At 38.9% G+C, this 24,291-nt stretch overlaps 1 protein-coding gene and 1 long non-coding RNA gene across 15 annotated transcripts in view; one reads left to right on the top strand and one right to left on the bottom strand.

Annotated features, from left to right (window-relative positions):
• LAMA2 (laminin subunit alpha 2) overlaps window positions 1–24,291 on the bottom strand; it is a 365,130-nt gene that overhangs the window by 42,643 nt on the left and 298,196 nt on the right. For all 13 annotated transcript variants that reach the window (XM_083498017.1, XM_083498006.1, XM_083498008.1 and 10 more), the window contains 6 exons: window positions 16,814–16,930; window positions 14,192–14,374; window positions 9,124–9,278; window positions 5,044–5,187; window positions 3,401–3,534; window positions 1,067–1,226 (listed from right to left, as the gene is read on the bottom strand). In XM_083498017.1, the coding sequence (XP_083354143.1) occupies window positions 1,067–1,226; window positions 3,401–3,534; window positions 5,044–5,187; window positions 9,124–9,278; window positions 14,192–14,374; window positions 16,814–16,930 (893 nt within the window). The remainder of the gene's footprint in view (window positions 1–1,066; window positions 1,227–3,400; window positions 3,535–5,043; window positions 5,188–9,123; window positions 9,279–14,191; window positions 14,375–16,813; window positions 16,931–24,291) is intronic.
• LOC310704578 overlaps window positions 1–24,291 on the top strand; it is an 82,146-nt gene that overhangs the window by 50,932 nt on the left and 6,923 nt on the right. Inside the window, exon 3 of one of the 2 annotated variants that reach the window (XR_014524895.1) lies at window positions 3,186–3,380. The exons of the other annotated variant lie outside the window; for it this stretch is intronic. This is a non-coding gene — a long non-coding RNA (uncharacterized lncRNA). Of the gene's footprint in view, window positions 1–3,185; window positions 3,381–24,291 lie in introns of those variants that run through there. 2 annotated transcript variants of the gene reach the window in all.

Here is a 24,291-nt window from a genome sequence, read left to right as displayed (position 1 = left end):
TAAAACGTTGCACAAAAAATTATACAATTTGCTAGATCAGGCACAGAAATAACTCTTTAACTTTGCTAGAATGTAGTTCAGACACAGAAATAAGTAATTCTTTAAAGTATTTTTTCAGATTGATTGACAGTATCTTGATCTCTCTACATTGTCATTGTTTTTCAGTCTGACTGACAGACTGGATGCAGAGCTGCTTGGAAGATACCTGCATAGCCTGTCAAACATCTTTCCAAACTTGTCATTCCAGCCGAGTGCTTGTGCAAAGCATCCAACATCACCCACTTATAATCTTAGATTTCACTTCAGAGCCGACTGCCAGGATATAGGTGTGTGAGTGTGTGCAAGCTCTGACCTTATGCCATATGAACCCATAATGAATGAAAAATGTGCTTGCATAGCCTCTCCGTGCCATATCCCCCAATATAAAAGGAATCTGAAAGCTAATACTGAAATCCTTCACTCAGTTATAAGCACTTTAGTCCCAGATTTAATGGAATAGTGATTGTGACCCCTTTTAAAACACTGCAGGCCTTTTGTGTTCTATAAAACTATATCCAGTGTTCTTCAGTAATGCCGGAAAAGGATTTGATATTGATCTGGATTGCTAGAAAGCATTACATAGAGCAACGTGCCCCATTAATATTGTCACCTTTATATTGATAAAATATATAGACTGTCACCTATTTCCACAACCACCCTTCTGCAAATGATCTGAAATACCTAGAATGCGTACTGGTTTAGGCAATTGCAGCATACTGCAGATAGAGACCAACAACTCATGGTGCAATCCCATGTATATCAACATGGAAGTAAGACCTAGTAGATGCAGCAGGACTCATTTCTGAGTAAGCATGCACTGGATGCGATGATAAATAAGAACCACCTGATGTCTCAAATATAAATAGCCTGATCCCAAGCTCTTCTTTGCAGTCTGATAAGAGCTATTGAACATGGAAGGGTGCTTCATTCATTTGACTAAGATTGCCATCTTTGCTCAATCTAAAAGAAAGTAAATCAAAGAATGGTAACATGATTAAATTGGACTAGTGAAGTAACATCCCATTACCTTTATTTTGCCAGTTAGGCCTCCAACAAACAGCATGGCATTTGCATCCACATCCAGAATTGTGTAACCAGGTGGAGAAATTGCACTGAAAATGCTTGGTACAATGGTGGCTTTAGGACCTTCCAGTGCCTGTACAGAAACAGTGCCATTTCTTCCAGTCCTTCAGGAGGAAAAAAAAAAAGAGATATGGGAACCATTGATCAATGAATTCATAGGTTCATTAAAAGTCCTGAGTCAGTAAAGAAATTTACACATACAATAGATTTTTTTTGAATTTCTATACACAACTTTTAGCCTATGAGGAGACATTGTGGGTCACAGCATAACTGACTAGCTGTTGATCTCATGAAGGAGATCAGCCAGTGGGCCACTCTTCATTGATTAGGCCTCATCACAGCTGCCCGACTAAAGGTGTCCTTAGTAGTAGTTCATTATCGGGTGAAGCCATGAATGGTGCTGCCTTCACAAACAAACAAACAAACAAACAAACAAACATTCCAAAGGGCCACAACAGTATTTGGGGACTAGTGATGCCAGACCCTCACACAATCTCACTGCTGCTTCCAGAAAGCCACCCCCATGCATATGGAAGGGAAGGTTCCTTAGCAATAAACATTATGCCCACTACTTATTGTGAACTATTGTGTCTGTAAAACCCCAAACAAATCTCTGCTGTTTTAAAAGGAAGTAACCAGAATAAAGATATATCTCGGGTTTATTCAAATGGAACAAATGAAAGATTAAGCTCTCAATTAAAAACTTTTATTAAAAACTGAAAACCTTCCATTGATTTTTAAGAAAATGAAACACAACAATCCTTTAATGCATTAATTTATTCCACGGAGATTGATTATTTCATGCATCAATTATATCCTTCCATTTATGGAGCAAAAATATTTATCAATTTTTTTTTCCTCTGCAAGTGCCAGGCCTTTAAATTCCAATTCATTTTGCCTCAACATGCTGATAATCTGAACAAGATATGCATGGCATTCCCTGGTGAATATTATCTAGAAAATAACATAAATTGCACTGTCATGCAAATTACTGGCAAAAGCGTTAAACTATTCTAATGTGCCTACTGTATAATTAGACTGTAAAATGAAATGTATTACTAAACATATAATTACAATGTCGTATAACATACTTAACGAATCATGAATAAGCATTAGTATATTTCATAGAGGTGGCTAGTTAATTGGTATAGACATCTAACTAGTACTGTGAATGGAATTCCTGTCTGCTATAACTTCTAAGAATAATAAAAATGCCCCCATAAAACTTGGGTTCCACACTTCTATTTCAGAATTACTCTATCAGGGTGTGATATTCAAAGAAAATAAGGTCAGAATTATATACTATATATGCTGCAATCACTGCATTATATAATCTTCTGTGATAGATTAAGTATGTCCCATCATATTCATGCCCACTGCTGGCACAATCTTTTGGGGGAGAAGGGCCAGAAAGATTTACGGGAGGGTAAGGTTCAAAGGCCTGATCTTGGATGTGGTCATGGTTAAACTGCATAAAAACTTGTGCATTCTTAAGAGTCTTAGTCGGGTTTGCATTACATTTTATAATAACGATGCTCCTGACAAAGAATGCATGTGGCATGAACCATTACACAAGACAACAGTATCTAGACATTATAAAAGTCAAGGCAATGTTTATTCATGTATCAACAGAAAGTTAGTAAAGGTAAAGGGGACCCTGACCATTAGGTCCAGTCGTGACCGGCTCTGGGGTTGCTGTGCTCATCTCGCTTTATTGGCTGAGGGAGCCGGCGTACAGCTTCCGAGTCATGTGGCCAGCATGACTAAGCCGCTTCTGGCGAACCAGAGCAGTGCATGGAAACGCCGTTTACCTTCCCGCTGGAGTGGTACCTATTTATCTACTTGCACATGACGTGCTTTTGAACTGCTAGGTTGGCAGGAGCAGGGACCAAGCAACGGGAGCTCACCCGTCGCGGGGATTCGAACTGCCGACCTTCTGATTGGCAAGTCCTAGGCTCTGTGGTTTAACCCACAGCGCCACCCGCGTCCCCCCAACAGAAAGTTACTGGCCATCAATTCAGAAAAAAACCTACCTAAAATTTTTAGTAATTTTTAACCCACAGGAAGTGATAAACTATGGCCGAAGCCCTTGGGGAAGAAGAAGTTGTGGTAGTAATACCACTGATGGTAGTACCACTGCTGAAAACGTCCTGCTTCTAACCAGGAAAGATTTAATCTCAGGAGCAAATGAAATTGAAGCATGGCATCTTCATTTTATATCATAATGGAAAGGGAGAGTGTGTGTGATGAGACGTGTATGGAAAAAGCGAGTACTTGCCTTGATGCTTCAATTCGGTACCAAAATCCATCGTCAATTGTCAGATCTGGATATTCAACCCGTCCAACACCGGATCCCACATCCCACAGGAAATCCACTTTGCCTTTACGCATTTCAATGGCCAAAAAGTCAGTCTACAAAAAAGACATTTCATTAAAAAAAAATTCAACATAATTAGAGAAATAATAGCAAAGCTACTTGAGAGCAGAGACAGTAACAAAAAGGCAAGGCAAATGAGAGAATTAGTAAAATAATGAAAATAAGAAAGATGTGAGTAGAGGACAATGAGCCACCATCACTTGAGGTGGAATAATCTCTCAAAATCCTTAATTTTCCTTTTGGAGATTTACCTTTTATCACGATTCTTATCACATCATTTTTGTGAATTACTCTAATTATAGCATAAACATGTATTTTTCCTCTTCATGGGCTTATTTCAAATATTGGCTTATTTGAACATATAGCGAAAATAATAGCCACAACCTATCAGTGCAGACATAACTCAGGACTAAGCACGTTCTACATCAATAGTAAATACTATTATAATATAATAGTAATCTACTAATATAACAGTAAATACTAATATATTTACTGCTGTTAGCCGCTCTGAGCCTGGCTCCGGCTGGGGAGGGCGGGATATAATTAAATTATTATTATTATTATTATTATTATTATTATTATTATTATTATTATTTAACAGTAATAACTATTGATGAGATGCAAATTAGTGCATTTGTACAGAAAAACGCCAGGAAAGCATCTGATAAATAAACATTCAAATTATGTTTCCCTTTCTTTTCTTGGGTGTCTTATTTTGTTTCCTGGTGCCATGTTTTTTATATTCATTACAGCAGAGGTCTCAAAAACTGTGTCTTGGGCCTCTCTGGACCTCTGTGGGGGCTTGACTATCTGTTACAATCCTGGCCATGATGATTTCCTATGAAAAAGGGGCTGTGCGGGTCATCTAAAGTGCTGCATGCAGCAGGGGATTGCTGAATCCTTTCCTTCTTACACTTCCTTCCCAATCAGTCTTTCGCCAGTTTTCAGTTTTCCTGGCTGATAGAAAAAATAATAATTGCAAGATAACTTTACTCTTTTGATTCAGCTTTTATAACCTTAGGCTGCATAAGTCTTATGCACACTTATCTGGGAGTAAATCCCACTGAACTCAGTAGGAATTGCTTTTGAGTAGATATGTATAGAATTGCATTCTTAAGGTTGTTCTCATCAAGCGGCTTACTTTTTCTTACCAGGAGGGTGATGGGTGAGATGTGGAGGCTGGTGCAGTGCAAATGAACCAGCAGAGACCATCTGATCCTCCTGCAGGTGAATTTGCATCACAGTGACCTTGGCCCCTCCCATTCCCCCGTAAGCAAGAATCAGAGAATAGTGACTGAGCCCTACACAGTGAGCTTTTTCTGCCACAATCCCAACGTACATCAACGAGCTGTGTAATTTATAAATCTGTTTCGCATGGTTAAAAGACAGTCCTTTTGATCTTTGCTTGCCTTATGGCGAATTACAATTATTTAGTTAACCTTAGTTTCCCTGCCCTTCCACTGTGCCTTTATTTACATTGACATTTGCTACAGGTGTACAGATCAGACTAAAATTTCCCCAAAGGAAAACGAATGCAGACTTACAAATCTGTTACTTCCAAGGTAAAAAAGCAGATTGTCGGCCACTGTTGTCTTTACATTGAGAATGACAGTGTTGTAGCTTCCTTTCTTTATCTCTGGTTTGTATGTACGGATGCAGTTGCCTCCAGAAGCCACAGATACTTTAATCTTCAATGGAAACAGAAGAAAGAAAAGTTGGGAGGGGGGGGAATCAGGAGAGAAAACTCAGGTTATACAGCTCATTACCGGCAGTGTAACAGTTAGGTATCCACAAATACATGCAGCGGACTCATTTTCGTCACTTTTCAATCATATGCTCCCTTGAAGTTTAAACTGATGGAATAAATTGCAATCTACTTCCTAAAAACTGGGTTTGGATCACAGGTCATGTACTGGCAATTATTTTGCAGTAAGAATTAACTAGGATATGTGACCATGAACAAGGGTCAGCTATGACAACATAGCTATTGAATATATTCAGAAATGGTTGCTAATGAACCCAAAAGGGTAACAATGAATACAGCCTATGTGGGATGTGTGGTCTATATGCTGCCTTATTTTGAATGCATTCTTCTCTCCTGTGTTCTGTTTGCATTACAGAAGACTTTCATGTATTTTAGTTCTACTGTCAGTTGCTAGTTCCATCTCAGAGGATCTCTTGCAGCTCTTAAAACTAATTATCTAATATTCATTAAGAGTTCACTTGGTGCTTGCAATATTATTGCCATGGCATTTATGTGAGTATAATAAAAGACTCAATAAAGTCCTGGACCATTTGCTTTACTGAGCTTATGGAATCTTGTTACCAAAACAAATAAGAATGTAAACAATTCTATTTTGTTTTTCAAGTTTATGAAATAGAAATACATTTTGGCGATGGGACAAATTAGTATCATATCCATATTTGTGGAAAATTAGGCAAGTGTGTTTTCCTTACCCATTTCATTTTTTTAATAAAAAAATGATGATTATGGGATCGTGAAAACAGCTGCCATTTTTCCTGTGTGTCCTCTTCTCAACTTTAATATGACTATGTGGCTGTGTAACTGTGTACATGAGGGATGGAGAACCTGGCTCAGATGTTGTTGGGACTCGAAATCCCATCAGCCAAAACCAGCATAGCTAATGGTCAGGTATGATGGGAGCTGTATTTCAGCAACATCTGGAGGGCCACATGAAGAGAGTGTATAAAGAAGCCTCCTTTTGTAGCATGTGTGAACTAGCCACAGGGTTCTCTAGTAGGTACAAAAAAGAAGTAAGAAAGCAAGGAGATGTCCAATGTGGGACCATTTAATAATAATAATAATAATAATAATAATAATAATAATAATAATAATAATAAATAATTTATTATTTATACCTCACCCATCTGGCTGGGCTTCCCCAGCCACTCTGGGCGGCTTCCAAAAAAAATATTAAAATACTATAATATATCAAACATTAAAAGCTTCCCTAAACAAGGCTGCCTTCAGATGTCTTCTAAAAGTCTGAATAAAAAAATTCCTTCCAGTAGCACCTTAAAGACCAACTAAGTTAGTTCTTGGTATGAGCTTTCGTGTGCATGCACACTTCTTCAGATACACACTTCTTCAGTGGTCTTTAAGGTGCTACTGGAAGGAATTTTTTTATTTTGACTATGGCAGACCAACACGGCTACCTATCTGTTTCTAAAAGTTTGGTAATTGTTTTTCTCTTTGACATCTGGTGGGAGGGCGTTCTACAGGGAGGGCACCACTACCAAGAAGGCCCTCTGCCTGGTTCCCTGTAACTTGGCTTCTCGCAGTGAGGGAACCGCCAGAAGGCCCTCGGTGCTGGACCTCAGTGTCCGGGTAGAATGATGGAGGTGGAGACGCTCCTTCAGATATACTGGACCAAGGCCGTTTAGGGCTTTAAAGGTCAGCACCAACACTTTGAATTGTGCTCGGAAACATACTGGGAGCCAATGTAGGTCTTTCAAGACCTGGTTAGGTAAAAATGTAATATATTATTTTAGGTAAAAATATAATCATCACTGGTTAGGTAAAAATGTAATATATTATATTTCTTTATTTGTTATTATATTTCTTTTTTATATTTGTTATTATATTTCTTTATTCATTCTGGGCAGTGCTATATGAATTTGCCACAGCCTCACATACCTAAATGAATCATAATTGAGCCTTATTTTTGTCATATATTCTAGGTAGTAATGAGATTTTTAAAGATGTTGTAGATGTCACACGTAGTTGTATTCAAAATTCACTAGATGATGTGTTTTAAAACTTTTGGCATGACTAAAATGCCACTGACATTGAATTGCTGAACCACCACATCATTTTGGACTTTCCAACCACACATTGAGGAATAGTTGGAATGCCTCCTCAGAGAAATGATAAACGTTATGAAAATAGCTTTAAAACCTAGGCATGAAAATTATTTCAAGAGGTGGAAGAAATAATCGCCTCTATTTCCATTAAGAATCATTTATATATAGAAGGTGTTGTTTTATCAGCATTATACTACATACATTTATTTTTGTATTTCTCCTGCAGGCAGCATGATGCTTTGACTTGAATTAAACAGGAGCTGGCTAAACATTCATCTCTAAGGATTTTCTTTACAGATTCTTGTGGGTCATATGGCAAATAAGTTTAGCGTTACCAGCTGATCCCAGAGTTTAAAATGTAATTACACTGGGAAGACAGATTCGGGACTCAGTAATGAGGCTAGAAAATGATGCTCTTAACCCGAGGACACAAGGTGAAGAAAATCAGGAAAATGGGAAAGCAACCCAATTTAATATTCTTGGTGGTTCTGCAAAGATGCTGTCAGGTTCCATATATAGCAGCAATGCCTGCTGATAAGAAAATTTCTACGTCTTGCCGTAATGGGGCCTTTTGGTTTTGTTAGGATGATTAATGGAAACACTTGAGCAATATATTCATCATACAGCATTATTATAATACATGATTTTATTGATTAGTATTTGTCATTAAATATAAACTGACACATCATTTCCAACTTTGCTCACTGTTCATGCTCAATGCCCTGATCAAGTGTGAATTCAAAAGTTATAATATGCTTGCTGCACATCAACAGATACTCTCGGGTTGATGACCGTAATCCCAGCACCTCTGCACAACAAGCACACAGAGGTCTGTGTGAACAAGGCCTAAACCACTCCATTACTGGAAAAAGGTCCATGCATCCAATGGGGAATGTTTGGTCTCAATGTCCATCTGTAACTACAGCACTACTTTTTTACCAATGTGACATCATAGTGGCTTAACCACAGTGACTGTGACAGAGTGATGCTCCAAAGGAAGCCGAACAATGCGCTTCAGTTTAATGACAGACCAGGTAGATACCACATTTAATCATGTGAACATGAGCCATGAGGAGAAGGCAGTTGTTTGAGTTTCTGGTTGTTGTGTTGTAAGATCCCATTATGGACGATTGATACAGATACTGAAAAACTCAAGGGCTTGATTCAACAGAGCAGCTAACAGGAACCAGTGCTGAGAGTTCTGCTAGTACAAGGGGACTTGACCCTCTCCTCTAGTCACATGCCCTCATGCCCCCCCATGTCACCTCTGGATCATCCAAAGAACCCCCCAGAACAGAATGTGGAAAGGGGAGCTTGCACTGATGGAACAATCTCCTTAATGCAATGTTGAATTCCACCCTTAAAGTTGCAGACTCCCTCCAAGACCAAGCGAACAATTACTGGTTATGTCATTGCCTCCCCTACTTGGGCATGAGGAAACCTCTTTTATTACTACAATGTAGGGTTGGGCAAGTGCAACCAGATAGGAGGTCGGCTGTCAATTCAGATTCAAACCACCCCACTCCTCCTGCAGCTAGAGGGATGCTAGTGGGTTACACAAACATTATGTGTGGTTCCTTCATTCCTGTTTTACCAATATGACTAGGAAATGGCTCCTACATTGCTAACCCTTAGATTACCAATTCTCAAGCAAGCTAAAGCACAACATGAGCCCACCCAGTTTTTGTCAGCTTTGTTACCAGCATCGTTATTTTCAGCCCTCCTTATCCCTTCTGAGATCTCTGCATGAATGAAATAAGATAGTTAAAGAAATAGAATAAGCTATTAGAAAGGCTTACGGAATTGGCTTGCTTCCTGGCTTGATTTATCAGTTCTTTAATCTGAGAGATGTTTTTCCCTAGGTTATCTTGAAGTTGTTTGATTGGTTTGAGTTTATCCATCAGTCGATCTGCTTCCTCTTCCAGGTTTTTAACAGTGTCTTCTGCATCAGCAACTTCATGTAAAAAACACACAACCCGAAACAGTGTAAGAAATTGGTTACAAACACCATGAGTTTGAGAACACTCTGGGCCAGTTTGAATATAACAATCCTATTTTATATAAACTGTGGATTTTTGATTAATCCAGGAATAAGTGTTGTGCAAATGCACACACCCTTCATGTGCCAGCCAAGGTTTGTATCATGATTGTTTTAAACAAACGTATTCCATTCTATGTGTAATTGGAAACTGTGGCTTAATCTAGGACTCCTGGTGTGGTTTCATATTGTCACTTGCAGTCCATGATTAACCCATAGTTTCTCAATTCAGAATAAGCAATGTAAAGTAGCTACAATGAAGGTGTGCAGGCTAATTTTCAAAGAAATAAATCATGCTTTATTCATTTGGGGTTTAAGTGTTTGAAAAGCCCAGAAAAATATATATACTGATAACATTTTTTTAAAAGATGCCAAATAATTGCAACAATAATTTTAGAGCTTGATTGGCAAAATAGGTGCAAAGGAGAAGTATTCAAAAGAGTGCTTTGGGTCTGAAGTTACAGGGTTGCTTTTTGTGGTGGTTTTTTTTTTTGAGGTTAACTGAGATCCTGTGGCATGGAAAAGTTAGAGCTTAGAGGTCACAGTATGGACAGCTCAGGGTTCTAGAGTTTGCCTTTAGTCTCGCTTTAATGGAAGCATTTTGTACTAAAATGGTAGCTCATTAGTTTTCATTAGTTAGGAAACAAATTAGCACTCATTAGTTACATAGTCATAAATTAGAAGAAGAAAATAATTGTCTAACTCCAAATATGAGGACCCATGTCTCAGGACTTTTCATATTTGTTAAATCTGGTAAAGGTTGGTAGCCCACACTTATTTTTTTCACTAGCTTTGAATATTATAAAGTGTAAACCACATGATCACCCCCAGTCACTCAGGATTCCAGCTAACATAGAAGCGTAGAGATCTGCAAGCATAGGCTTTCCTGCTTAGATGTCCATATTGCATGGGGAGTGAGACCAGTAGTCTTTTCTATGTGCTGAACCCTCTTCGTGTGTTTAATGTGTAAAGGGATTTTTTGTTTGTTTTGTATTGTGTGTGTGTGTTTTGCAATATATATATATATATATATATATATATATATATATATATATGGTAAAGGGACCCCTGACCATTAGGTCCAGTCGTGGCCGACTCTGGGGTTGCACCGCTCATCTTGCTTTATTGGCCGAGGGAGCTGGCATACAGCTTCTGGGTCATGTGGCCAGCATGACTAAGCCGCTTCTGGCGAACCAGAGCAGCACACGGAAATGCCGTTTACCTTCCTGCCAGAGTGGTACCTATTTATCTACTTGCACTTTGATGTGCTTTCGAACTGCTAGGTTGGCAGGAGCAGGGACCGAGCAATGGGAGCTCACCCAATTGCAGGGATTCGAACCGCGACCTTCTGATCAGCAAGTCCTAGGCTCTGTGGTTTAACCCACAGCGCCACCCGCGTCCCTCATATAACAATTACCGGGTACTAGTTACATAATACAATCACCACAAAAACATTACACTGAATTTGTAGTGTCATTACAAGCATTTTCTTAATTTGTCTGTGGAGAGGCTATATTAACCATCAATGTGAAGGGAATTTATGAGCACTGCTTTGCTCGATGAGACCAAGATGTCTCTGGAAGTCTGCAGACAGAATATAATGACAATAGCAATCTGTTGTGGCTTCTCTTCAGGTATCTGGTTTTCAGAGGCACAGAAGGAAGTTTTATTCATCTGTTATGGACGCTGACAGACACATTCCACATGAATTTGTCTAATCCTTTCAAAATGGAACAGTCAGTGGCTTTCATTGTGACCCAAGAGCCTACTGTCAACGTATTTCTGGTTCCTTGCTAGGGATGGTGGGGCCGGTCAATTCTGGTTCCCTCAGTTTCTCATTCTTACAATCTTAAGTTCAGTTCTCCAGGGTTCTGAAGCTATTTCCCTTCAATTCTTCATGAAAATTCTTCAGCATTTTAGTCTGAATTTCTGCTAATGAACCCATTTTTGTCTGCAGTTCTGAGTAATGTACAGCTTTGCAAATAATTTTTTCTAGCGTGTACTTTATATACTATTTCCGCTAAATATTCATTTTCATACACATTTTCCCCAATATATACATTTTGTAAACAATGATTGGAGAAGTGCTCCACAAAATTTTCATGTGAACTTTGAAGGATGGCTGTGTTTTGGTTCTTATATTGTACACTGGTAAGTGTGAATTTGAAAAATTAAATGTAAACTAAATTTAGTTTCTACCCTATACCTAGTCCCGTGACATCGATTTCTATACCATCAGACCTCCATTTCAGGTCCATAAAGAAGGAAACACTAAGTTACTGTCAGCTTCTTTGTAGAGCTGGTTGCAGTATGTTTTTGCACACTCATCTTCAAGAAACAATAGTTGAAAAAAAGCAAGTGAAAAATGACAGAAGTAACAAGTTTTCAGAATCTGACTTCTTGGAACATGCAGAGCATCTGAAGGAGAACTGCACCTTCCAGGAGTCTTGACTCCGTACGACCTTTCAATAAAATGACAACTTTTGCCTCCTGCCATTCTTTGCTCAATTTCTCTCTTATGGCTTTAAGACGCTAAGTATGGGCTCGTAGCATCAGAACTGGTTGTGAGGTGTGTCCCTTTCCTGGTATGAATAACAATGTTAGTGTCAATGTTGGAACATTGGCTAGGCTAAATAGTAAGGCGTTATAGCGCAGCAACTTGCATAGGTACCATGCAAGTGTATTTGAGAAAATGAATGAAGCATATGGGCACAGCGGAAGGGGAAAGGCTAGAAAGAATAATAAAATTAGAACCTTATACGTACTGATTTCTGCAGACAAGTTTTGGAGATTTTAAAAAAAGAAGAAGAAAGAAAACTTGTAAGACAGTAAGTTCGAAACAACAAACAACAACACAATAAAATGGATTACTGAACAGAAAACTGGAGGAATTCACAGCTTAGCACACAGTGTACTGCAGATTTGGCAGAAGTGGAGAATTTCCCCCAGTTTCAGGTGCCCACATTAGGTCCTCTAGATATATTGCCACTGGAGAACAATCAACAGAGTAAATGTAAGTGTACTTCATATGATAATAGCTCAATGCAGATGAAGCATTTCCAGTCTCACAAGTCCCGGCCCCTTCCTCTCCCATTTCCTTTGATTATGGCACCTTTTGTCCTCCTCCTCCTTGTCTTGCCTTTCCTGTTCAAATCTCACCTTTTCCTTTTCATTACTTTACAAAGCAATCCTAATTATGTCTAATCAGAAATAAGTCTTACTGAATTCAGTGGGGCTCAGTCCCAAGCAAATGGAATTAAGATGGCAGCTGAAGGTCTGTACCAAGCTGAGTGCTAATGATAGTTTTAATTTAACTTGGTGGGGTTATAAATTCTTGTCTACTGTGGTGTAGGTGGCACAGATTTAATGTTCACTGTAGATAGCGCTGGAAAGAGGAGTGAATTTGAGTAGGAAAAGTGAGGAGGAGGAGGGACAGCCATGAGAATCTGAGGAGCATTCCTGTTCTAATATAACTACACTTAGAAAGGCATACACTGAGATAAAGCAAAATACGTAGTTATCTACAGTTAGCTACATATTTAAATACACACTTTAAACGTGAATTTTCATATGGATTTCCCCCCTAAATTGCACATTAATGGAGACGTGGAACAGAATGAACTTATGCATAAACGTATGCAAAATTGGCATGGACTAAATATAGACTGAACTGTCTATTCCTAGATTCAACCCAAAAATGAAGACTGGATTTTTTATTTAATTTTTTGCATTTTCAAATGCAGAACTGAGACTTTATGGAAGGAATATAGGACAGAGTTCATGTACATAATACCTCAGAAGGTATGTGATTTAAACACGTCTAAGTTCTTCCACTGTGACTATTTAAGGACCTTCAATGGAAATGACTATTCATTTTCTGTGTCATTGCAATGCTAGAGGTCACGCGACTGTGCTGGAGACGTTCTTGCTCAATTCTCCTACCATGCAACACAGGGCTACTCTGTGAATATAATAACTAAGGGATCAGCATAAAATATACTCTTAACACAGCTATATTACCCAAGAGGCTATATTACATTCCCTACAAGCAAAAGACAGCTTTATTAAATTCTTCTCTCATGCTTCCCCCTTTAAAGGTTAGCTCATTGACCAAGCTGACATGTTCATACTACGAAAGCTTGTCGTTATTTCTACTGTACTAGAAATCATCTTTCAAGGACTTCTTTGTTTTTTAAATGCAGCGCTAGAGTTCTTAATCTTAATGGAGATGTTTTAAGAACCAAGAAAATGGATTCTAGAAAACCTACTGCCAATTATTTGCTATGTAAACCTTCCCTAACCTGCTGCTTTCCAGAGGTTTTGGCCTATAGCTTCCATTACTCCCTGCCAGAATGCCTGTACTTGCTGAGGCTGATGAGAGTTGATGTGCAAAACATCTGGAGGGCACCAAGTTGGGAAAGGTTGTGCTATTTGAAAAATAAAAACAGCAACTAGATATGGAGAAACAAATTGACTATTGTTGGGAAGGTCTCATAAAAATAAAATAAACAAACAGCACCATCAATTAATCTGTGCTTTTCCATTGATAATTAGTAAGCATGTAAAGGCAGACACTATTCTGCGTGTGTCCAATTGATGTGTGTCCTTTTGGACCAGGAAGAGGGCAGAACAGAGGCAGGCTTATGCATGCTCCGCCATGTGCGCAGGCCAGGAATGGAACCCCCATGAAAAGTGGTTGCCGACAGTAATAATAGCACTTGAACTTATATGCTTTAAATCATATACAGAGTTAGGGAGGGGAAGGAAGCCTTTCATAGCTACAGAAGTACATGAACAAATAACAGTGGGTATGAAAAATAAGCTCTTACTGTTTTTGGTGGGATCTTTCACCACAGCATTTGTCTTGGCTGCATCCTCAGCCAGTTTTCTGTAGTTGTCTTTTAAGCCAAGGAGATTTTCATTGAGATCTCTGATTCTAGCCAGAACGTCATTCGCAGTATCATTTGCTTGCTTGGCTTTGTCTTTGACGGCTTGTACCTTGGCTGCTGTGTCTGTAAATGGGAGGTAGGTGGGCATGAGAGACTTGTACGTATTGTATGCACAAACGTGCTCTATCACTGATGCAAGGCCACTCCCCTTGACAAAGTTAAGAAGGGCAAAATCATTGGTTAGATATGGAAACCTAAACCATTAAAAATATAGTTCTTTTCTCACCTAATATAAAGGAGCATGCCATATATTAAGCCAGATCCTACTATCATGCAACCTGCATGTAACTTCTCACCAAACTTCAGTAATATCCTGTCAGTAAATGTTGCCGTCAGTTATCGCTAGCAATGTCCTAGCTAAATATCTCGTGAAGGAAAAAACTGTCAGTGGAATGGAGCCCCGTGTTATCAGTTTTTGTGAAATGAGAGGACTGCAAATGCCTATTGACTGAACTGCCACGGTACCTATATGAATTATGTCTGAAATCTAAACTTACATATTATACAAATTTGGACATACAATTTTCACAGGAGCCAGCTTCTGAGCATGATTTCATAGTCCCCCCGCAAACCCTGTCACCTGCACTGGCAAAGGAAAGAGCACAGATGCTTGTGAGCTAGTTTAATTAGATCACAACTTTGTTAAATCAGAAAAGTCTGTGATCCAGTATTTTTTGGCACACTGAAGATACCATGCTGAGTGTTATACTGTACCACAGAGAATTGTCCTTTCCAGTAGGAAGTATGGCAACATACCTATGAAGCCATGCCAGTTTGCCCCATATGGATAGATACTGGCAGCAGATCTTGGCTTCTGTTTATATCTTTTGAATGCAAAGAGTCTCAGTCAATTTCAATTCCCTTCATTTATGGATTTGTGATATTTCTCTGGAAATTTTGAGTTTTGCCTAACTGGACAGAGTGTTTACTCTTTGACAGTTTGCAAGTCTCTGTACTGTATTGCTACGGTAATAGGAAGGAGAGGTACTTTGGGGAAACGAGCTAGAAGAAAACGGTGGATTAGCAGTATGGACTCAGCTAGACTGGTAAAGAAAAAGTGATTTATATGAGTTGTATATACGATATAATATTGTGCCACCAGATGGCGATGTGGAGTCCCATTTTTCTCTACCTGTTTTCCCTGTTTAAATTTACAATGCTTTAAACTGAAACGCTTCTTTGATTTGTCTAGATCCAGCCTATGTTGTCTTTCATTCCTTGGAAGAAGAAGAAAATTAACTTCCAGAACTGGCCTTCTAAGAATGACAAGAAAGTGACAGCTCCTGCAAGGCCGGGGGAGGGGGGGGGGAGAATACCAAGTATTCCTTCGTCTGTGGCAGACAGAACACCAGCATCCTCAAAGATGCTCACAGGCAGGAGGGCACATAGCGAAAAGTATACTATACAGACATCCCTTGTCAAAAAATAGAGATCAGAAAAATATTTCAGTCAACTCTGTGAATACTTCGGCACTACTTACTAGGGCCTAGTCTTGCCTGTGAACTGTGAGAGATGGATGACGAGCAATGGAGCACCCTTGTGTAGAGATGGTGGGAAGAGTGTTCACACCTGTATTGCCTAGACGATGGTCCTTGTCATCTGATGCTGTGCTGTGAAGTTGGGCAATGAGGCCACCACAGCATAGCATGAGAAGACAAAACAAAACAAAAACCCTCTTTGTGTGTTCCTTTACCCAAATAATTAGCAACATGTATTTATTTTATTTAATACAGTTATATACTGCTTGTCATCCGAGGATCACAGGGCGCTTTACAGTATAAAAGCAGAAAAACAAACATAATAACAAAGCAAACAATCACCCCACCCCCAAGAGAAGAAAGGGATGGAGTGTGCATAAGCACCCCTCCCCACCCATTAAAAAGCTACAGCCTGTTGTGTGGAGTCTACTGTGTTCATGCAGGCTTCCAATGTATTTTAGACCCCTGATCTTCCAGGGTTCTAACACACACCAACATGAGAAAGCCTTGCTGAATCAGGCCAAAGGCCCATCTAAACCCAGAATCTTGTTCTCACAGAGGGAAGCAAGATGACTATGAGAAGCCTGCAAGCAGGACATGAGTGCAACTGCAGTCTTTCCACTTCTGATTCCCAGCAAGTGGCAATCTAACCAGGGTGGCAGGAGTAGATCAGCCTCCCTGCTGCATGCCGTTGCCTTCCAACTAATAGAGGGCAACGGTGGTGGTGGGTGAATGTACTTGGCCCTTTGACCTCTTTAATGAGATGTTGACTACATGCAGAAAGGAAAGCCCAAGGAAGACAAAAGAATCGCCCAGTTTCCCTACATGGAGACGTATTTCCCCTGGCCTAGCTGTACTGATGGCAATTTTGCTACATTTGCAATACTTCCTTTCAAGCTGTTTGGTAACACAGAGACACACAACATAATCCCACTCGCTTCATGATAATTGATTGGCTGGATTCAAGCAATGTGGGAAATGGATTTCGGGTGCTCCCCAAATGGTGGTCAGCCCTACTACTTACCATTAGGAATCGCAGACAGCTTCCCCAAGGTGTCATTCAAAGCTTTCAGGAGATCTGAGTTCTTTTCCTCTGCATCTTGCAACCTATTCTGCATTCCTTTTAGATTATCCTCATTTTCTGCAAAGAGGGCACAAAACAAAGATTTGAGTTAGTTTTCTGAAGCCTCTGTTTATTTCATATACTATGTATGTTGTCAGGAAAACAGGAAGCTGAAAGGTTCTTAATCAAATCTAATAATAATAATAATAATAATAATAACATCAACAATAATAATAACAATAACAATAATAACAATACAACATTTATACCCTGCCCATCTGGCTGGGTTTCCCCAGCCACTCTGGACAGCTTCCAACAAAATACTAAAAATACAATAAATCATCAAACATTAAAAACTTCCCTAAACATGGCTGCCTTCAGATGTCTTCTAAAAGTCAGATGGTTGTTTATTTCCTTGACATCTGCTGCGAGGGCATTCCACAGGGCAGGTGCCACTACTGAGGAGGCCCTCTGACTGGTTCCCTGTGACCTCACTTCTTGCAGTGAGGGAACTGCCAGAAGGCCTTCGGCACTGGACCTCAGTGTCTGGGCTGAACGATGGGAGTGAGATGCTCCTTCAGGTATACTGAAGTTGTTTAGGGCTTTAAAGGTCAGCACCAACACTTTGAATTGTGCTTGGAAATGTACTGGGAGCCAATGTAGGTCAGATATATTAATGTCACTTTCTTTCAGTCTCTCCTTTTCCCAATCAGTTCTCCATATTTTCACAGCAATATGCTACTATTACTTTTAAAAGCCTTCATGAAAATCCATCAAATGTAAGGCAAATTTCTCCCAATATATATGTTTGTATGCAGTTTTGCCAAATATTTACATTTTTGCAAACATTTCCCCTTAAGTAATGCATTTTTGCACGTTATCTTCACTCATAACTTGAGCATTTTCTATTCTTTACCCTAGCACACATGGTTTCGTATGCATAATTTGGCTGGAGAACTGCACTGCAGATTTCAGAAAAGTGCAAATTTTGAAGGATGGCTGCATTTCAGGTTGCCTACTGTTTTGGGAAGAGTGAATTTGGTAGATTCACCTTTAAATGAGAACTGAATCAAAATTCTCTCCCATCCCTAATACTCACAGCCACACTATAGAGGAGCCTGGGGAAAGAGAGAATGACTGACCCAAGGGCCTTCTGTGGTGTAGTGGTTAAAGTGCTGGACTAGGGCCACAGTTCAAATCCCCACTCAGACATGAAGCTCCCTGGGCCAGCCACTCGCTCTGGGTCTAACCTACCTCACAGGATTGTTGTCAGGATAAAGTGCAAAGGAGGAGAACAATGCACACTGCTACGAGCTGCTTGGAGGAAAGGTGGGATATAAATGTACAGTGGTGCCCCGCAAGACGAATGCCTCGCAAGACGGAAAACTCGCTAGACGAAAGAGTTTTCCGTTTTGGAGGTGCTTCGCAAAACGAATTTCCTATGGGCTTGCTTCGCAAGACGACAATGTCTTGCGAGTTCCTGCTGGTTTTTCCCCCCTCCCCCCCTTTTTCTAAGCCGCTAAGCTGCTTATCAGCTGATCCAATCAGCAGATAAGCCGCTAAAAGCGCTAATAGCGCTAATCCGCTAATCCGTCAATGGGCTTGCTTCGCAAGACGAAAAAACCGCTAGATGAAGAGAATCACAGAACAGATTCTTTTCGTCTTGCGAGGCACCACTGTACTAAATAAATATTTTTTTTAAAGAAATCTATGGCTGAGCAGGGATTTGAAAGTATAAGTAATAAAAAAATACTTATATACTTGATTATTATTTTTTAAATACTGATACATATATTTATATCTATCTGATGGCAACCACACAAAAATGAAAGTTACAGATCATTTCTTTAATTGTCCGCATAAGCTTGGCAGCATAGAAAGGTTTTCTGTGAAACTCTTGCAGAAAAGAAATAGAATCCGTAACTTTTGAAATTTAGATCAAGGATTTCCACTGTGTCTAAGGTCTTGGTTTTCTTATATTAGTTTTATACAATACCTAGTATTTATAGAATTTTCATTATTATTAGAGAATATGCCTATGCTTGCATTTCGACTTACACACCATTCCTAGGACTGCATTTAAAAAAGAGGAAACTTGCTGAACAACCGTTCAATAATGGTTAAATTGAATAGAAGACACAGGAGACTTTCCTTAACATCTTCTGCCCTCATCAATAGATGAAACTGCTGTGGTGACCTCAGAATTTCTTGAATTTCTTCAGTGGTGTGTGTGTGTGTGTTTGTGTGAATAAATACAATCAATGAGGTCAGAGTAGAGTCACAAAGAGTGTGTTTTACTTACCAAATTCCTATTACATTGACTTGATGCAGCTGCTGCAGATGTAATACCCATTGAAAGGCCATGATATCATGTTAACTATAATATGATCAATACTCTCTCTCTCTCTCTCTCTCTCACTCTCTCTCACACACACACACACACACACAGAGAGAGAGAGAGAGAGAGAGAGAGAGAGATTTTAAGGCAAAACTAATTTGTAGATAAAATAATGTACTAATATCCATTTAAACGGAAAAACTGCTACAAACCATAAGGACAATAATTGAATATTCAATATACTACTGATGAAATTAATGTCATCCTTTGTGTATGATTCAATAGTCTTTGCAAGCTGTTTTGCATGACTGTGGTGTTTTCTAGGACATCTTCCATAAAAATGATTTTTAAGGCTGTCAAATCTATGTTCCAACTCAGATTGGTGGATATTTGCAAATACATATGTCACAAACTCAGGAGTGTAGTTTGGCAAGGAAAATGCTGATTAGTGCTGAAGCATCACTTTAGAGACATTTTTCATTATTTATTCCCATCAAAATGGATGTTATGGTGCTGTAGCATTGGAGGGAAGACATTTAAAGCAACATGGCATTTCCTCCTTGGAAAATAGGGGTTGCACTGATGGCAAAATCTGGAAATGAGTTATAAATCATGTATAGATTGCTTGCCATAGGTGGCAAATTACAGAGAATTCAAACATTTGTATATACAAGGTAACTAGGTACATCTAAATAAGAGATATATTACATTATGTGATGCCACAAAGCGTTCTTAATTGGCCTGTAAAATGGTCTCTCCTAGAAAGACAATAAATGGTCTCTCTTAGATACACAATAGATTTGCCAATTGATGAATTAGTAGCTCACTTCTGAAATATCTACCACACGGGTGTGTGTGGAATCAATGAGGAAACATGGCTCTTCAGTGTTGCACATTTTCTGAAAGTAAAATGTCTTTTGCCATGATTATTGAAGCATGTTACATATAGGGTGTCCTGAAAGACAATTTGGAAGCTTCAGTAGGCACACAACCTGATAGACTTTTATCAGGTACAGCCATAGCTGTCCAAATTCCTTTCATTTGCAAGCCCAATTTAAGGTGCTGGTGCTTTAAAGCCCTAAATTGCTCAAGACCCAAATATCTGAAGTACTGGGAAGTTTTTAATGTTTGATGTTTTACTATGTTTTTATATGTACTGTAAGCCACTAAGAGTGGCTGGGGAAACCCAGCCAGACAGGCAGGGTATAAATAATGGTAATAGTAATAATAATAGTAGTAGTAGTAATAAATGATGAATACCTATTATTATTATTATTAGTGCTATTTTTCTAGAAAAAGAGGTGCCAGAACTCACAATGAACACCTCCCTCATTCTCCTAGAATGGCAGTGCACCCACCTGAGAGTTCTGACTGAAAAAAGCTGCTATTATTATTATTATTATTATTATTATTATTATTATTATTAAAATTTATAAGCCACCCTTCATAAGAAACCAGAGACAATCAAGAGACCAAGGGTCATTTATTGCCTAAACAATGACTCTTCTGATAAATTTTTAATCTGACTTGTTTTAACATTTATTATTTATATATCACTTCATAATAAAAATTCTCTAATATTGCTCCAAGATCTGTTTGACATTTCAAAAGAAAATACATAACACCTATGTAATGCTTTCAAAAATAATTTCTTCATAACAGATACATTTCAGGTAGTAGTTTTAGTAGTTCTTCAGTCAATGTCTGTTATACTGACTGCTTCTCTCCTGGGTGCCTTGTCCAAATTATACCAATTATTCCATTCTTACAGTTCAGAATCACTCTGCTCTGAAAACTACTTCTAGTTCTGCAACCATTGAGCCAGGCTATTTTTATGACTTTTAATAAGTTTTAATCTCTGTGGATCTCCCAAATTCCAATATCCAAACTCCATCTGTTTAAAATTTCCCCCTTTAATATCTCAAAATGCATTTTAATTGTTTTCTAAATATTAAGAAGGAAAAAAAGCAAAATAAATTTCCTCAGGGAGTTCCATGCAGACTGGAGGATGAAGTTCTGAAAATCACCATTAATTTTTAAAGAAACTGCTCTGTTCTACAAGTGATAAATATTCCGAAGAACCATATTTTGAAGTCACCTGTGGTGAAGTTAAACACTGTGCCGTAGTTACGGCATGAAATCCATTCAGTTTACTTGTGACTGACAACTTCCTTGCTTTTTAGACAAAGTTAAGCTAGTTCTCACTCATTATGCTAAGAAGAACAGACATGCAGTCTGTAAGGAAGTAATCGAACGCAGATAATGAGAATAATAGAGGCAACTGCAATGTAAGGCAGCACATTCTACTCAAGAATGAAGAAGCTTAGCCTGTGCACTTATGAATGCAAGGGGCTTACACTGAATATGTGGAGAAGGCCCTAGGTGAGCCCTGACTGTTTTTGTGAAGCAGTTGAGAATGAGAAGTGGGAAGATGACTAAGAGGCAGACAGGCATCTTTGAAGGCTCAAGAATTTCTCTTTCATTGGAATTACACAACAGGCCCACCTAGAGCAAGCAAGAGTTTTTCTTGGTCTAATTTGAACAACAAAGCAATACTTGCTGCTGAAACTAAGCAAATTATAAGGAGAATCGCCATCAGATGGCTCAGGGAGAAGGCTTCTGCCAATTTCATGGCCTTGGTGACCTAGAGCTCTCCAAGACAGCTGCAAGTCCAGATGCTAGGCACTGACATTGGCAAAGCAGAGGGATATCCTATCTGGTTCCCTCTCCTTCCCACCCCATAGCTTTAAAACTGAGTTGTCTTTATAAGAAAACAGCAAAAAAAAGTATAATGAAATATGTGTAGGATATTGGGTGTCATCCAACTATGTAATACTCAGAACATTCCCATTAAAATAAGTGGGACTGTTAGCAATAACCAACTTTGGTTAGCTATTTATTTCAATGGGTCTACTCTAAATATGACTCAGTTGGATACCCCCTGTTAGAACACATCTCAGAAGAATTACTTTTGGAGATCTGGAAATTGTAGTGTTATGAAGTCTCAGATAAATAGGGGGGAATGACCAGTACAGTCATATACCTTAAAGTCTGCTGAATTCTTCTCTAATTCTATGCTTTGGTGACAATGACTAATGGTGGGAAGTGCTTCACTTTTTGCTGACACCATACATTTTTGCGGTCATAAAGGAATTCAAACCAAAAGCTCATGGGGATTTATCTAGGAACATATACAAAGATGATGATTATATAACAAAGATCCTGTGACTTTGCAGGAATATGTATTACAAGGCAGTGCTAATCATGATTAGGGACCTCAGTGCTTTTCTTCAGGGGATACTAAAGGGTAAACAGTACTGGCACCTCTTTTTGTTGTTGTTAAAAAGTGTGGCACTTACTGTAACAACTTCATGGTGAGTACCAGCACCTATTTTTCTAGAAAAAAAAGCACTGAGTACAAAGTACCTGCACACTAGAGATGAAGTTCTGAAAAATAGAATTCCCATTAAGTTATCATTTGCTAATCTGGGGAAAAAAAGGAATGGCTTAGATCTGAATGACCACCAACAAATACAATATACTTTCTGCGCTTTCATTTTGCAATTAACCTTGTTTAGACAAAAGCCTGTCTGAATAAAATATCTTCAAAAATATGTATTCACAACCCCCTCCCCTTACACATATGTCTTGCATCCCTTTATTCTGACATAGCGCAAGCAAAGGGAAAGAAGAATTTGGTCACTTATAGATAGGAGCCTGAAATCCACATATGTGCAAAATGCTAGCTGTAGAATCTACTTTCAGCCCCACAGGGGGAGAGAGAGAAAAAGGGAGAAATGAGTAAATCTCCATTTTAATAGCTGCCGTCACACGTTTTGCTCTGTAAGGACTATTTCAGCAAATTTCGGAGGTAATATATGGCATTTTCCTGATTAACAGCCATTTTATACCTTATGTAATTGGCTACAAATCAGGTGGATGTCATAATGTAGCAAGAAAACATTCCCATCTCTGTCGCAGACTAGGCCTGAGTTCCTGGAGGATATATTACTTGAGTGGTTTACGGGTTTTCATTACTTTAACTAATGTACTACCTGTAGTGCAGAGAGAGAAATTCCAAACTAATGACTGCTTCTGCCTACTAGCTCTTTACAGAGTCTCTATTATTTGTCTTTTAGTTGTGGGCTTCCTATAGGGATTTGGGAGGATTCTAAGGAGACTTTGTTCTGTAAGTTTTTTATTTTATTTTGGTGCTCTCTTCCTAACCTAGAAATGCCAAGCCATGGCTTAGGAATTATGTTAATAACACCAACAACATACTGATGCAGCAACAAGTGCCACAAACAAATAAAAGCAATTAATCTCAGGCTCGAATTTGGCTTAATGTCTATCCAGGCCACAATGTGATCCTGGCAGGGTTAGAGTAATGTGTGCCAATATATTAACATACACAGGATAGAGCACCGAGAAAAAACATTAAAGCTTTATGTTTCAGCAAAGCAGTTTCATCACTGTTAGAACCGTCTAATAAAAAAGAAAAATCAGCTCCATAACCCTCCAATTAACCTGTAATAGGGCTTCATGACCATATAGGAGTACTTAACTTGAAATTTTATAAGATGCCTTTGTGGTGATATTAGATTGCTTTAGAAAGACAGAACTTTCCCTGGGTACTGTGAGTGAAGGGGGGAGCAGTAATTTTAAAAATAAAACAATTATTTTTTTATATAACGAAAAGCAATGTCTTAACAACGTGATGGCGAAGGTGTTGAATGCAAAGATGTAAAATGCATGAATGCATGTTAAAATACAATTGCTTTCTGCAATACAGCATAAGCCACTTTGATTAGATTCAGTTGTGTAGCCATCAACAAACCCAGTTTATGAAGTTGTGACTTGCCAGATGATCTTGGGCAGGTTCCTCTAGGGAGCCTTCTGGGGACCATGTGCAAGTGGTAGGTGGGGCCGGAGGAAAAAGCAGGCAAAGTCAGAGGAAACAGACAGAATGCAGAGCAATGGATGTGACTGTAATTTGTGTATAGTAGGCTATGCTCTATGTGAGGCTGATCCAAAAGCTGCAACCAGCACAAAATGCAGTGGCTCAGTTGCTCACTGGGGTGGAAATTTAGCTATCATGCCA

The sequence above is a fragment of the Podarcis liolepis genome (assembly GCF_965112155.1).
Source record: "Podarcis liolepis genome assembly, chromosome: 3".
Classification (NCBI taxonomy): domain Eukaryota; kingdom Metazoa; phylum Chordata; class Lepidosauria; order Squamata; family Lacertidae; genus Podarcis; species Podarcis liolepis.
The sequence above is the reverse complement of the archived record's forward strand: the minus strand, read 5'-3'. Positions and strand labels throughout refer to the sequence as shown.